Here is a 16,082-nt window from a genome sequence, read left to right as displayed (position 1 = left end):
ACTAAATCTATATCCCACCCTATAAGCAAAATGTTTTACTGGGTTTTTTTTTTTTTAAGTAAGAGGAGGGGAGATAGGCTCCCGCATGCACCCCGAATGGGATCCACCTGCCAACCCCATCTGGGAGCTATGCTCAAGTCAACGGAGCTATCCTCAGCGCCTGAGGCCAGCGCTCAGATCAGCCAAGCTATCCTCAGTGCCCAGGGCCTGCACTGGGACCTATCGAGCCACTGGCTGTGAGAGGGGAAAGAGAGAAAGAAGGGGGAGAGGGAGAGAAACAGATGGTTGCTTTTCATGTGTGCTTTACTGGGGACCGAATCTGAAAAGTCTGCACACTGGGCTGATGCTCTATCCACTGAGCCAATAGGCGAGGGCCTACTGTTTTCTTTGAGCGTTTCAGACTTAGTGTACATAAAATATAAATTCCAGTCTTCATCTAAATGCAGTGTTTTTCAACCAGTGTGCTGCAGCAGGTACATTGTTGTGCCACAAGAATTTTTCAAACGTGCAATACCTATGTAGTCAGGGGCACTGACCTTTTTACTCTTAAACTGTCAAATTTAAAAATGACAATAGCTAATATACAACAATAGCCGTTTGATATGAATGAATCAAAATTGCACCTAATTTCTGTCAGATTGGCAAAATATTTTTGGTGTGCTACAGATTTTAGTAGTTTACATGTGTCATAAGATGAAAAAGGTTGAAAATGCCTTCCTTTTGTAATACTTATTTTGATTAACAACACCACTGACCTCACAGTTATCTGAGCTTAAAAGTCTTTGTGTACTTTTCTTTAAATTTTTTATTTCTGATTATAGGTAGTATATTATTTTAGTAAGAATTTCAAACACTGCAGGCTTTAGAAAATTAAATTTCTTTGTAATCTCAGTTATAACTACTGGTAGTCTGGGGTTGATCTAGCCTGGTGTTTAAAAAAATTATTCAGATCACAAGAAATGTATTTTATATCATGATGGCATAGATGTGTATACATGTGCATTTGAAACATTTATGGTAAACTAAATATTTGCTCTTTTTAAATGTGATACACCCTAATATTTCCCATTCTGTTCCATTAAAAACAGCTGGATGCAAGCTATTAAAATTGTGTTCATGTCCCACTAATAAGTTGGAACTCCTTGGGGTTTTTCGTTGTTGTTGTTGTTTTCTGAGGTGAGAAGCGGGGAGGCAGAGAGATAGACTCTTGCATGTGCCTGACTGGGATCCACCCAGCATGCCTTCTAGGGGGCGATGCTCTGCCCATCTGGACGTTGCTCCATTGCAACTGGAGCCACTCTAGCGCCTAAGGCAGAGGCCATGGAGCCATCCTTAGCGCCTGGACCAACTTTGCTCCAATGGAGCCTTGGCTGTGGGAGGGGAAGAAAGAGATAAAGGAGAGGGGGAAGGGTGGAGAAGCAAATGGGCGCTTCTCCTGTGTGCCCTGGCTGGGAATCGAACCCAGGACTTCCACATACTGGGCCAATGCTCTACCCCTGAGCCAACCGGCCAGGGATGAACCCATTGTTTTTAATAGAAGTCATTCTCTAATAGTTCTTTATCTGTTTGTTGTAAATATACTTACTTTTTATTTTTGCTGTTCCCTGTACATGTCTTTTCCATTTCCCATTTGTAACCTCTATCTGGATGTCTTTTCTGCCATTATTATTTATGCAACACTACCCAGTCTGAAAGACTTTAGTCACCTTCTCCAAAAAGCCTTGTCTGATTTTTTCCCTGACAAGAAAATTATTTTCATCTTTAAACTATAATAGTGTGGGAGACTCCAAGCTAGCAGAGCCCTCAGTTTAAGGCTTAAGCTAAAGGCTAAGTAAGCTCTTTACCACAACTCCATATTGGTTGTGAAGCTGAGTATTTCTACTCGTCGCATCCCCCCACCTCACTTGCTTAAGTTGCTAAAGGCTAAGTTCTTCCCCACAACCTCTGACTGTTAAAGTTGGTAAAGGCAATTTACATGTCCTTCTCCACACCTCCGTTTTAGCTATGTTTATCCTTTGTTTTATGAAGTTGTGCAGGGTGGAGGGTTTTCTACACTTGGGAGAATTCTTGGGTTGCCTTGGAAATGAGACTTCGTATCAAAGATCTCTTTTGATTTGCTAATGACTATGCTCTGCCCTATAAATAAAGTAGTTTGGGGGTGGAGACTTGCTCTTGCAAGCTATCTGCTGTGCAGAGACCTCCTGATCCCATCCTTTTTCTCTCTGAGTTTAATTCTTCATTCTGCACCATTCTCACTCAAGACCTGGACACGTACTAGCCATGCTGGTCTGTGGCAATAATAGTGTTTTATTTTTTTTATTTATTTATTTTTTGTGACGGAGACAGAGAGGGACAGATAGGGACAGACAGACAGGAAGGGAGAGATGAGGAGCATCAATTCTTCATTATGGCACTTTAGTTGTTCATTGATTGTTCTCTCATATGTGCCTTGGTGCTTCAGGACGATGCTCTAACCCAGTGGTCAGCAACTCATTAGTAAACAGAGCCAAATATCAACAGTACAACTATTGAAATTTCTCTTGAGAGCCAAAATTTTTAAACTTAAACTCTATAGGTAGGTACATTCCTTATCGAGGTAGCTCCTGCACGTGGTATTTTGTGGAAGAGCCACATGTGGTTCACGAGCCGCGGTTTGCTGACCACTGCTCTAACCAACCAAGCTATTTAGCCAGGGCTTGCATTTGTTTTCAACATTCTTGATTTTCTTTTTAGTTGAGATATTGTAAAGCAAATTCTAGACATTTAATTCTATACTTCACTGTGATGAGCTTTTTAAAATAGTATTTTTCTTACATAATATTTGAAAGCTTAAAAAAGGTGAAGGGATTAAGCAAAAAGAAAAATAGGGTAAAGGGGATAAATGGTGATGGAAGGAGACTTGTCTTAAAGTGAACGCAATACAATATATAGATGATGTATTATAGGATTGTACACTTCAAACAATTTTATTAACCAGTCACCCCAGTAAATTCAATAAAAGTTTTTTTTGTGTATTTTTTTTTAAATAATACTTTTGGCCTGACGTGTGGTGGCTCAGTGGATAAGGCGTCAACCTGGAATGCTGAGGTCACTGGTTCAAAACTTCAGGCTTGCCCGGTCAAGGCACATATGAGAAGCAATTACAAGTTGTGCTTCCCGTTCTTTCCCGCAGCCTTTCTCTCTCTCTCTCTCTCTCTCAAATAAATAAGTAAATAAAAATCTTTTAAAAAATAGTATTTTTGTTACATAATATTTGAAAGCTTAAAGTCCTAGATTCTTAAGGACTCAGAACAGATTAATATTCTACTTAACCCTATTTTTTTATTTATTTTTTGACAGAGACAGAGAGAGAGTCAGAAAGAGGGATAGATAGGGACAGACAGGCAGGAAGGGAGAGAGATGAGAAGCATCAATTCTTCACTGCGGCACTTTAGTTCATTGTTTGCTTTGTCATATGTGCCTTGACCGTGGGGCTACAGCAGAGTGGGTAACCTCTTGCTCAAGCCAGTGACCTTGGGCTTAAGCCTGCGACCTTGGGCTTCAAGCTGGTGAGCTTTGTTCAAACCAGATGAGCCCGCGCTCAAGCTGGTGACTTTGGGGTTTCAAACCTGGGTCCTCCACATCCCAGTCCAACACTCTATCCACTGTGCTACCACGTGGTCATACTCTACATAACCCTATTAAGTGTAGTTAAACAGAACACACTAAATTCCAATTCTGTTCAACAAAGGGGCTAGAGCAGGGGTCCCCAAACTTTTTACACAGGGGGCCAGTTCACTGTCCCTCAGACCATTGGAGGGCTGGACTATAAAAAAAACTATGGCCTAACCTGTGGTGGCACAGTGGATAAAGCGTCGACCTGGAAATGCTGAGGTTGCCAGTTCGAAACCCTGGGCTTGCCTGGTCAAGGCACATATGGGAGTTGATGCTTCCAGCTCCTCCCCCCTTCTCTCTCTCTGTCTCTCCTCTCTCTCTGTCTCTCCCTCTCCTCTCTTCAAAATGAATAAAAAATAAATAAATAAATAAATAAATAAATAAAATAAATAAACTATGAACAAATTCCTATGCACACTGCACATATCTTATTTTAAAGTAAAAAAAAACAAAACGGGAACAATACAATATTTAAAATAAAGAACAAGTAAATTTAAATCAACAAACTGACCAGTATTTAAATGGGAACTATGCTCCTCTCACTGACCACCAATGAAAGAGGTGCCCCTTCCAGAAGTGCGGCAGGGGCCGGATAAATGGCCTCAGGGGGCCGCATGTGGCCCGCGGGCCGTAGTTTGGGGACCCCTGGGCTAGAGTATCCAGCAAATGTTTAAGAATATGCCTTCAGCCTGACCAGGCGGTAGCACAGTGGACAGAGCATCAGACTGGGAATGCGGAGGACCCAGGTTAGAGACCCCGAGGTTGCCAGCTTGAGCACAGGCTCATCTGGTTTGAGCAAAGCTCACCAGCTTGGACCCAAGGTTGCTGGTTTGAGCAAGGGGTTACTTGGTCTGCTGAAGGCCCACAGTCAAGGCATATATGAGAAAGCAATCAATGAACAACTAAGGTGTCTCAACAAAAAACTGATGATTGATGCTTCTCATCTCTCTCCATTCCTGTCTGTCTGTCCCTATCTATCCCTCTCTCTGACTCTCTGTCCTGTAAAAAAAAAAAAAAAAGTATATGCGAGGGATCGAGAACCTATGGCTTACAAGCCAGATGTGGCTCTTTTGATGGCTGCATCTGGCTTGCAGACAAATCTTAAAAAAAAAAAAAAATAACATTGCCCTGGCCGGTTGGCTCAGTGGTAGAGCGTCAGCCTGGCGTGCAGGAGTCCCGGGTTCGATTCCCGGCCAGGGCACACAGGAGAGGCACCCATCTGTTTCTCCACCCCTCCCCCTCTCCTTCCTCTCTGTCTCCCTCTTCCCCTCCTGTAGCCAAGGCTCCATTGGAGCAAAGTTGGCCCGGGCGCTGAGGATGGCTCCATGGCCTCTGCCTCAGGCGCTAGAATGGCCCTGGTTGCAATAGAGCAACGCCCCAGATGGGCAGAGCATCGCCCCCTGGTGGGCGTGCCAGGTGGATCTCAGTCGGGCGCATGCGGGAGTCTGTCTGACTGCCTTCCCGTTTCCAACTTCAGAAAAATACAAAATAATAATAATAATAATGTTAAAAATATAAAACATTCTCATGTATTACAATCCATTCATTTCCTATCGCTCATGTTCATGGCTGCAGGTTGCTTGAGCCAATCACAGTTGTCCTCCGGGACAACACCAAATTTTTATTGGATAATGTGTAACATACATGGGTCGTTGTATGGCTCTCACGTAATTACATTTTAAAACATGTGGCGTTCATGGCTATCTCAGCCATAAAGGTTCCTGACCCCTGGTATATGCCTTCCCTGGCCGGCTTGCTCAGTGGATAGTGTGGGCCTGGTATGTAGACGTCCTGAGTTTGATTCCCAATCATGGCACACATGAGAAGTGACCATCTGCTTCTCTTCCCCACCCTCTCCCCCTTCTCTCCCTCGTTTCCTTCTGCAGCCAGTGGCTTGATTGGTTTGAGCATTGGCCCAGGTGCTGAGGATAGTTCAGTTGGTCCAAGTATCAGCCCCAGACAGGGATTGCTGGGTGGATCCTGGTTGGGTTGCATGCAAGAGTCTATCTCACTATCCCCCCTCTTCTCAAAAAAAAATATATGCCTTCAAAAAGAGAAATGTTATTTGCTTTAAATGAAGCTGGTTTGTTGCCGAATTAAATTTCTTTTCTATTTGTTACCTATAAAGTCCCTGGGAGAAGCAATCCAGGAAGTAAAGGTCTCGACTCTTGTTTTTATCACTCTATAAAATAATTACATAATTTTATTTGCTTTTCTAAATGTACTTAGAATACAAATGCACTTAGAATTCCTCCCTTTCTACCCATCATTTGGAGAGGAGAAAACGAACAAATCAGTTGTATTTCAATGTTAAGTTCAAGACAGTAGAAGGGTTTAGACTTGTCATGAGTTTCAGATTCCTCAAAACACTGTAAAAACCTCGGATATATTTTGAAATTATGAAAATGGAGGCTACTTTGTACTAGCTAAAATTCTGGCTCTGTTACTTAATAGTTCTATGACTTTGGGTAAGTCATTTAACCTTTCTGAGATTGGTTTCATCTGCAAAATGGAGATTATTCCTTCTTACCATGGAAGTTTTGAAAATGAAATGAGACCAGGTGTAGGAACTGACCTGCACATACATGATCATTGAGACGAGAGGGGGCATGGAAGATCAATGGCAAAAGGATAATGGGATAGTTGGCTATAAATATATAGAAAAAGTGAAATTTGACCCTATCTCATGCCATTAGCTAAAATCAATTCTGGGTACAATAACAAGCTTAAATATGAAAGCCAAAACTATGTATCTTAAAGTAGAGTATGTTCATGAGTTTGGGGTAGGGAAGATTTCTTAAACAAGACCCTAGAGTATAAATCATAAACTCAATTACAGGAAATTAAGAACTTATATTTATCAAAGGTCTCTATAAGGAGCGAAAACAGGCCCTGGAAGGTCCTAGCATATGGACCTCCTGGGTTCAATTCCTGGTCAGGGCACACAAGAAACGTGACCATCTGCTTCTCTCCCCTTTCTTCTCCCTCTTCCTATCCTGCAGCCAGAAAACATTAGCTAGAAGTTACTAGCAACACATAACTGACACCAAACTATTTTTTTTTTAAGTTTACTTATTGATTTTGGAGAGGAAGGGAGAAAGAGAGAGAAACATTCATCTGTTGTTACACTTATTTATACATTTATTGGTTGTTTCTTGTATGTGCCCTGACTTGGGATCGAACCTGCAACCTTGGTTTATTGGAACGATGCTCTAACCAACTGAGCTAGTTGTCCAGAGAACACCAAACTATTATGTAGAATATTTAGTAACTTGTACAAGTCTAGAATAAAAAGTTAATAGAAAAATAGGGTAAAGATTTGAACAGTCACTTTGCAAAAGAGAATTTCCAAATTGTAAACATGAGAAGAGTGCTCAATGTCACCAGTAATGATAAATACCAAATAAATCCAACATATATTCACCTACCCACAAAATTAGCCAGAAATTAAGAAATTCTCACAATTCAAGCATTAGAATGGAGATGGAGTTACAGAAAGATTATATTGCTGATAGGAGTGTTATATTTGAGAATTTTGAAAATAGTTTGGCATAATCTACTAAATTTAAAGAAACGGATACCTGATTTCCAGTAATTCATTTTCTTTTTAGGTTTTATTTATTCATTTTTACAGAGAGAGAGAGAGAGAGAGAAGGGGGAGGAGCAGGAAGCATTGACTCCCATATGTGCCTTGACCAGGCAAGCCCAGGGTTTCAAACTGTTGACCTCAGAATTCCAGGTCAACGCTTTAACCACTGTGCCACCACAGGTCATGCTATCCAGTAATTCTATTATTAATTATATGCTCTCGAGACTCTTGCATATAGGCACCTGGATGTATGTATAACCTGGAAAAAGACGAACTTGGAAACTCCTCCTGGATGTGGATGTTTAGCAAATGAAACAAGTAACAAAATTCATAGTGTTATTTGATTGGTGAAAATAAGCAAAAAAAAACAAACAAACACAAACCCTACATCGTTTAAGGGCACAAACTTGAGTGGTAGTAACCAGTGGTGGTATTCATTCGGTTCACACTGGTTCGGCAGAACCGATAACCTAATTTTTTGTTGAGTTTGGTGAACCTGTTGTTAAAATGGCACTTGTAATCTCAGTTCTCTCTAAGGTGGGTACCCGGGCAGTCGCCCAATGTGGAAATCACAGATTTACATTCCTGACTCTTTTTTAACACTTTGTTCATTCCATCCATAGGTAAAAAAAATTGCAAATGAGGATGCCAATCAAGAAGCAATATGGAGCCCTGGCCGGTTGGCTCAGTGGTAGAGCGTCGGCCTGGCGTGCAGAGGTCCCGGGTTCGATTCCCGGCCAAGGCACACAGGGGAAGTGCCCATCTGCTTTTCCACCCCTCCCCCTCTCCTTCCTCTCTGTCTCTCTCTTCCCCTCCCGCAGCCGAGGCTCCATTGGAGCAAAGATGGCCCGGGCGCTGGGGATGGCTCCTTGGCCTCTGCCCCAGGCGCTAGAGTGGCTCTGGTTGCAACAGAGCAACGCCCCGGAGGGGCAGAGCATCGCCCCCTGGTGGGCAGAGCGTCGCCCCCTGGTGGGCGTGCCAGGTGGATCCCAGTCGGGCGTATGCGGGAGTCTGTCTGACTGTCTCTCCCCGTTTCTAGCTTCAGAAAAATACAAGAAAAAAAAAAAAAAAAGAAGCAATATGGAAATATCTTAACAGTTTTATTGTTTTGTTAGGTATTATTTAATATTTTTTCATTAATATTTTAAAACTCTTAAAACATAATCTAGTTTTGTGTGCCTCTTTTATTCTTATGTAAGTATTAAATGCATGAAATAATAAACTACCTTTCAGTATATCATTTTTTATACTTAAAATGGTCATTAGGGCAGAGAACTGGTTGTTAAATTACTATTTGAATCCTACTACTAGTAGTACCATACAGAAAGCGAGGAAATAATTCTCATAAAAGTCACAATAGCCTTACCTATGGTGGCACAGTGGATAAAGCGTGGACCTGGAATGCTGAGGTTATGTGTTGGAAGCTCTGGGCTTGCCTGGTCAAGGTACATATAGAAGCAATCAATGAACAACAAATTTGAAGCAGCTTTGAGTTGATACTTCTTCCCCTGTCCCACTCCCTCCTCTGTCTGTAAAATCGATAAATAAAAATCTTAAAGAAAAAAAAACAAAAAGCAAAGCTTGACCTGTAGTGGTGCAGTGGATCAAGTATCAACCTGGAATGCTGAGGTCTCTGGTTTGAAACCCTGGGTTTGCCTGATCAAAAAATATATGGGAGGCCTGACCTGTGGTGGCGCAGTGGATAAAGCGTCGACCTGGAAATGCTGAGGTCGCCGGTTCGAATCCCTGGGCTTGCCTGGTCAAGGCACATATGGGAGTTGATGCTTCCAGCTCCTCCCCTCTGTCTCTCCTCTCTCTCTCTCTCTCCCTCTCTCTTCTCTCTAAAAATGAATAAACTAAAAAAAAAAAAAAAAGTTAAAAAAAATATATGGGAGTCTTATGCTTCCTGCTCCTCCCATCTTCTCTGTCCCTCTCCCTCCCCTCTCTAAAATGAGTAAAAATAAAATCTTTTTTTAAAAGTCTGATAGTATTTAATTCTAGAGGGATTGTTTGTTTGTTTTTTTGTATTTTTCTGAAGTTGGAAACGGGTAGGCAGTCAGACAGACTCCCGCCTGTGCTGGACCAGGATCCACCTGGCACGCCCACCAGGGGGGGATGCTCTGCCCATCTGGGGCGTTGCTCTGTTGTGACCAGGGCCATTCTAGCGCCTGAGGCAGAGGCCGCAGAGCCATCCTCAGCGCCTGGGCCAGCTTTGCTCCAGTGAGCCTCAGCTGCGGGAGGGGAAGAGAGAGACATAGAGGAAAGAGAGGGGGAGGGATGAAGAAGCAGATGGGCGCTTATCTTGTGTGCCCTGGCCGGGACTCGAACCTGGTACTGCTGCATGCCAGGCCCACGCTCTACCACTGAGCCAACCGGCCAGGGCACTCTAGGGGGATTGCGAGGGAGTGGTGCCTAGTGGCAGTTCTCAGGGAGGATGACTCTGTCCTATGCTAGCTTAATCTGGTTGCGGATGCCAAGCTGTTTATGATTCTTTAAACTGTACATTTTTATACATTTTATCTATGTATAATTACCTCATAATAAATAAAATTAAAGCCCTGGCCCGGTAGCTTAGTTGGTTAGAGCGATGTACCCCATAGGCCAAGGTTGCACGGGTTAGATCCCTGGACAGGGTACAAAGATCAGCCACTGAGAGCACATTTTTAAGTGGAACAGCAAATCAACGTCTGTCTCTCCCCCTTCCTCTCTAAAATCAATCAATCAATAAAATTCAAAATAAATAAAATTAAAAATCAAAAGCAGTAAAGAAGCATAATAAGACTTGATAGTGGCCAAAGTGATGGTAAGAAAACATCGACCCATTTCTACGAAATATCTCGGTCTATATCTAGCAATTGCTCATCTAACCGGGTAATAGCTCACTTTTCCCAAACGGATATAACTTGAACCTAGTGTCATCTGACCATGAGGTTTTTCTCATCCCTGACATGAGAAAACTTGCTTAATCTTGATAGGTGTTTTCTTTGGTTAGTAAAATCGTTCCTCATTGCTTTTTACATCATTAATTTTTTTTTCAATTATAGTTGACATTCAATATTAGTTTCAGGCGTACAGCACAGTGGTTATTTATATAATTTACGAAGTGATCCCTCCGTAAGTCTTGTATACTCATTGCTTTTTATAAACCAGTATTTACTGGTTTGAACGTCGTGATTTGTAAACAGTTTCAGTAGATTTCTGCCGACCGTTAATTATTGACCATTTTCTAAATACTTCTGACCTCCTACGAGTTTGTGAAGACGGCAGGGAAGCGGTCAGGGTATACGCAGCCGGACCGCGGATGGAAACTGCACCGACTCGGCCCCCGCAGACGTGGTCCTCAGCGCTGCGTCCGAGCCAGGGGTGAGAGGCCGGTTAGACCAGGGTCCCGCCCTCAGCTCCACAGCCCCGCGGCCTCCCTCACCACCTTCTCCTCCTCCTTCCGGCCCGGCTGGACGCCGGGAGGCTTAGCGAGGGCGGGTTTGTCTCCTTAGCGAGGGCGGGTTTCTCTCCTGCCTGCCGCAGACTCCGGGGCCCCCGTCTCCCTGGCGGCGCCGCGGGACCGCCGGGCGTCCTCCCGCCGCCGGGAGCGCTGTGGGCCGCGCCGGGCCTGGTCGCTGACGCCCTGGCGGCCGCCGCGCATCTGAAGGGGGCTGCTGGCGCGGCCCGGACAGTCCCCGCCCGAAACTGCGCCGCTGTCGCCATGGGTAAGGGGAGCGGGCTGACAGCGGATGCTGGGCCCTGCGTTCTGGGCTGAAGGCCGGACGCCGAGTACTCGGGGTGGTGGGCACGGTGGCCTCAGTGTCGGAACTGAGGCCGGAACCGGCCAGGGGCTGGGCGGGGGCAGCGGGAGACTCGGGGGTGCGCGGGGTCACCATGGCAACGCGCGGTCGTCGCCGGTTCCCTTCCGCCCCCGCTCTAAGGCCTAATGGTCAAGGGCTCTTAATCCGACGACTTCCAGTGAGCGAGGGCTGGGCCGGCGGTGGTGCCGCTCCCGGGGCGGGGGGACAGTGGGTCGGGCGATGACTTCTCAGGTTTGGGGGTGGCGGAGGGGAGATGCATCTCAGCTTTTGGCCTGGGAGCACGAGGCGGAGGGCGGGAGGGGGGCAGCGACGCTGCGCAGGACCCCGGGTGAGCCCTCTTCGCCTTTTGGGCAGCCTTGCTGGGGAACGACTGGGAGACACGGATGGGTTCTCGGCTGGGGCAAGATGTACTGGTTCTGGCTGGGTCTAGGGACCGCGACCCACAGGACACAGCTGCGAGCTCGGGCGGGGCGGGGCGCGGCCGGGGTGCAGACGCTCCTGTACGAGGAAGCTGCTGGCGCCCAGCACCGACCTGCTCCCGGCGGCTGCAAAGGAGCCCTTTGTCTAGTTGTCGCATCGTATGTTAGGATTGTGATGGTCACTGTTAAGAAAAATGGAGAATTTCCATAGATTATGAAATGAAACATCAAGTGGTTTCGTCCATGAAAAAAAGAGGGAGTCATAGTACTGTGCAGATTTGAACAAATAATGTGTGTGGAGATTTTCCACCTGCTAGCTTGGTCGTAGCAAGTGTGGCTGTTTGCATTTCATGTCTGGCTACCTAAGGTCAAAACTAGAATACCAGATCATTGGGAACCTGGACTTTTTGTTCCGTGAGGGAGAAACAGACCCTTGGTTTACTCGGGTTAGTAAACTGTCAGAGGTTATGAAATGCTTTACTCAGTGCTTCATTTTTCTGCACGCCATTGTGTCATCGGTGTTTGCTGACAATATTCCTGACGCTCACAAAAGTGATGAGACTATGCGGAAGCATCTGAATTGCCAAGTAAACTGAAAATAAAATTTGTGGGAAATAAAAAATATTTTTGAAAATTGTAATTATCAATTGAAATAAGTTTTAAAAATGTATCTGTTAACTTGTTATGCACCTAAATCAGCTGTGTGGAATGGCAGGGAACCTTAATATGAAACTGGACCCTATTTTTATTTCCTTTGGGAAAATGAAGGAGTCATTGAAACATAGAATGACAATTATAATGGAAAAATAGAGTTAAAATGAGTGAAATTGAATGGCTTCTCCTGTATCTTCTTATGTGTCAATGTGTTTTTATTTACCTGTTATGATTGTTATGAATAATATGGGGTAGAATCTTAGAATTTTAACTATCTTTTATTGTCAGTTTATTCCGAACCTTTTTTTCCCTTGAAATTCATCCTTGGATGGTTCCAGCTATCAACCTTTTGCACAAGACCCTTAAACATGTTGTCTATTAGTCCAAACTTATCTCTTCAGAAAGTCATTTTAAAAACCTCATTTCCCTGAAGGGGTACCATAAAAGTAAAATAAAGACTAGAGAACAGCCAGTTTTCAGGATTTGAGAATAATTCAGAAGCTTTGACTGGAGTGGACACGATAGAGTTCTATAGTGTATGTTAGAGAGATATGAAGAGAAGTTAACTGGGGGGTGTAGGTTAGTTGGGAAGACTATTGACCATGGAAAAATAAGCCATGTTGGTTATATAAGGAAAGGAAAGGGTTTGTATATATATTTTTAATTTTTTTTTTTGTATTTTTCCAAAGTGAGAAGTGGGGGGTGGCAGACAGACAGACTGCCGCATGCGCCCGACCGGGATCCACCCGACATGGGTGTGTGTGGGGGGGAGATGCTCGGCCCATGCGGCATTGCTCCGCTGAAACCAGACCATTCTAGCGCCTGAGGCAGAGGCCTTGGAGCCATCCTCAGTGCCCAGGCCAACTTTGCTCCCATGGAGCCTTGGCTGACGGAGGGGAAGAGAGAGAAAGGGGAGGGGGAAGGGTAGAGAAGCAGAATGGCGCTTCTCCTGTGTGCCCTGACTGGGAATCGAACCTGGGACTTCCACACTCTGGGCCAATGCCCTACCGCTGAGCCAATCAGCCAGGGCAGGTTTGTATTATTTTTCAGTGTTATGTCTTGCAAATAATGTTGGACATCTTTCTTGTGCTTTCAGCTACAAAAGACCCCACAGCTGTGGAGAGAGCAAACTTGTTAAACATGGCTAAACTGAGCATCAAAGGACTCATCGAATCCGCTCTAAGCTTTGGCCGCACTTTAGATTCCGACTATCCCCCCTTGCAGCAGTTCTTTGTTGTTATGGAACATTGTCTGAAACACGGTCTTAAAGGTATCATCAAATTTTTAAAAATTAATTAACTTTAGAATTAACCCCCCCCCCATCTTAAGCAATCTTGAAAATGTAATTTTTTTTTGAGGCCATAATTACTATTACTTTATATTTTAAAATACTTGGGTTAGTTTTGCAAGGAAATACCCTACTGCTTTATGTTTTGAAGTGGGTGGTCTTAGAAAATGCTTACTTGTTAGTGCTTGGTTTAAAAGAATATTTCATTTGCCCTGGCCAGTGGTAGAACATCGGCCCACTGTTTGAATGTCCTGGGTTTGATTCCACAGGAGAAGTGACCATCTTCTTCTCCACCCCTCCCCCTTTCCCTTCTCTCTCTCCATCTCTCCTCCCGCAGCCATGACTCGGTTGGAGCAAGTTGGCCCCGGGCACTGAGGATGGCTCCATGGCCTCACCTCAGGTGCTAAAAATAATTGCTGAGAGCAACAGAGGAACAGCCCAAGATGGGGAGAGCATCACTCCATAGGGGGCTTGCTGGGTGGATCCGGTTGCCGGTTCAAAACCCTGAGCTTGCCTGGTCAAGGCACATATGGGAGTTGATGCTTCCTGTTCCTTCCCCCTTCTCTCTCTCTCTCTCTCTCCCCCCCCATAATGAATAAATAAAATCTTTTTTAAAAAAGAAAAAAGCATATTTAATTTAAAATATTTTCAATATACTATGAATTGGTCTCCATTTTCTTTTTTAAAAAATTTTATTTATTTATTTATTTTAGTTAGGAGGGAGAGAGAGAGAGAGAGAGAGAGAGAGAGAGAAGTGGGGGAGGAGCAGGAAGCATCAATTCTCATGTACTGTGACCAGGCAAACTCAGGTTCAAACCAGCGACCTCAGCAATCCAGGTTGATACTTTATCCACTGCGTCACCACAAGTCAGGCTGTTTTTTATTTTTATTTTTTAAAAATTTATTTATTGATTTCATTGAGACAGGAAAAGAGAGAGAGAGAGAGAGAGGAACATCAATCTGTTTCTATATGTGCCCTGACTGGGGATCGAACTGGTAATCTCCGCGCTTTGGGAGGATGCTCTAACCAACTGAGCTATCCAGCCAGGGTGGTTTCCATTTTCTAAGACATAAGTATTTTAATAATGTTAAGTTTGGTGATTTTGATGTGAACTCTTTTTTTAATTCAGTGAGAGTAGGGGAGGCAGAGAGAGACTCCCCCATGTGCCCCAACTGCCTTCCACCCAGCAAACCCACTGGGGGCAATGCTCTGCCCATTTGGGGCATTGCTGTGTTGTTCCGCAATCAAGCTCTACTTAACGCCTGAGGTGGAGGCCATAGAGCCATCCTCAGCACTGGGGGCCAACTCACTCCAATTGATCCATGACTGCAGGAGGGAAAGAGAGAGAGAGAAAGAAGCAAGAGGGGGAGGCATGGAGAAACAGATGGGCGCTTCTCCTGTGTGCCCTGACCAGGAATTGAACCCAGGACATCCACACGCTGGGCTGACATTTTATCACTGAGCCTACTGGCCACGGCTGATATGAACTCTTTTTTTTTTTTTTTTCATTTTTTTCATTTTTCCGAAGCTGGAAACGGGGAGGCAGTCAGACAGACTCCCGCATGTGCCCGACCGGCATGCCCACCAGGGGGCGATGCTCTGCCCCTCTGGGGCGTCGCTCTGTTGCGTCCAGAGCCATTCTAGTGCCTGAAGCAGAGGCCACAGAGCCATCCCCAGTGCCCGGGCAAACCCTGCTCCAATGGAGCCTCGGCTGGCTGCAGGAGGGGAAGAGAGAGACAGAGAGGAAGGAGAGGGGGAGGGGTGGAGAAGCAGACGGGCGCCTCTCCTGTGTGCCCTGGCCAGGAATCGAACCCGGGACTCCTGCATACCAGGCCAACGCTCTACTGCTGAGCCAACCGGCCAGGGCCTGATATGAACTCTATGCTAGTTTGAGCCCTGTTGAGCAAATACATTAAAATAATTGTTGAGATACAAACCTTCTTAGTGAATGGGAACATATCTAGAAAATTTTTCTTCTGGATTGAGTTAGTATAGAAATGTGAGTGCTCTCTGAAAATGATGGTAATAGTGAATATTATATTCTTCTATACAGTTTGTATGGAATTATGTTTAAAATATTTGTATTATATTTGGCTATTTAATACAAATGTTTAAAATATTTGTATTATATTTGGCTATATGTTGTATAATAACTGTTCTTTTACTTATAACTACTTATAACAAGAGTTAACAGTTTTGGTCTTTAATTCATATGATCATCAACTATGAGGGGACTATGTGAGTAATAGTTGTTTACTAAGGTGACTATTATAAAGCAAAAGAAGCTTGGTATCTTGTTTGTACTAGGAGCCTTGGTAGGTTGGGAGGGCTTAGAAGCTCTATGGTGCATGAAAGTGTATCAGGCATCCCCAAACTACTGCCCACATGTGGCCCCCTGAGGCCATTTATCCAGCCCCCTGCCGCACTTTGGAAGGGGCACCTCTTTCATTGGTGGACAGTGAGGGGAGCACTGTATGTGGCGACCCTCCAGCAGTCTGAGGTACAGTGATCTGGCCCCCTGTGTAAAAAGTTTGGGGACCCCTATAAAATGTAAAAAGCAAAAGAGGAGATTTATTTAGACATGGTTTTAAAAAAATATACTTCAAACTCAGAAGGAGCCATGGCACCAAAATTTGAGGAACTCTTGTGATTTTATTAACATACTCATTTCTTT

The 16,082-nt window shown here is 44.4% G+C and overlaps 1 protein-coding gene across 6 annotated transcripts in view; it reads left to right on the top strand.

The window, feature by feature from the left end:
- The first annotated feature begins 10,510 nt into the window (after positions 1–10,510).
- RUFY2 (RUN and FYVE domain containing 2) overlaps positions 10,511–16,082 on the top strand; it is a 63,655-nt gene continuing 58,083 nt past the window's right edge. For 3 of the 6 annotated variants that reach the window (XM_066348970.1, XM_066348971.1, XM_066348969.1), the window contains exons 1-2: positions 10,727–10,950; positions 13,216–13,389. In XM_066348970.1, coding sequence (XP_066205067.1) covers positions 10,947–10,950; positions 13,216–13,389 — 178 coding nt within the window. In that variant the 5' untranslated portion in view covers positions 10,727–10,946. Of the gene's footprint in view, positions 10,607–10,726; positions 10,951–11,112; positions 11,204–13,215; positions 13,390–16,082 lie in introns of those variants that run through there. The other 3 variants (XM_066348968.1, XM_066348966.1, XM_066348967.1) reach the window with 3 other exon arrangements.

This window comes from Saccopteryx leptura, chromosome 9 (genome assembly GCF_036850995.1).
Source record: "Saccopteryx leptura isolate mSacLep1 chromosome 9, mSacLep1_pri_phased_curated, whole genome shotgun sequence".
NCBI lineage: Eukaryota > Metazoa > Chordata > Mammalia > Chiroptera > Emballonuridae > Saccopteryx > Saccopteryx leptura.
The sequence above is the reverse complement of the archived record's forward strand: the minus strand, read 5'-3'. Positions and strand labels throughout refer to the sequence as shown.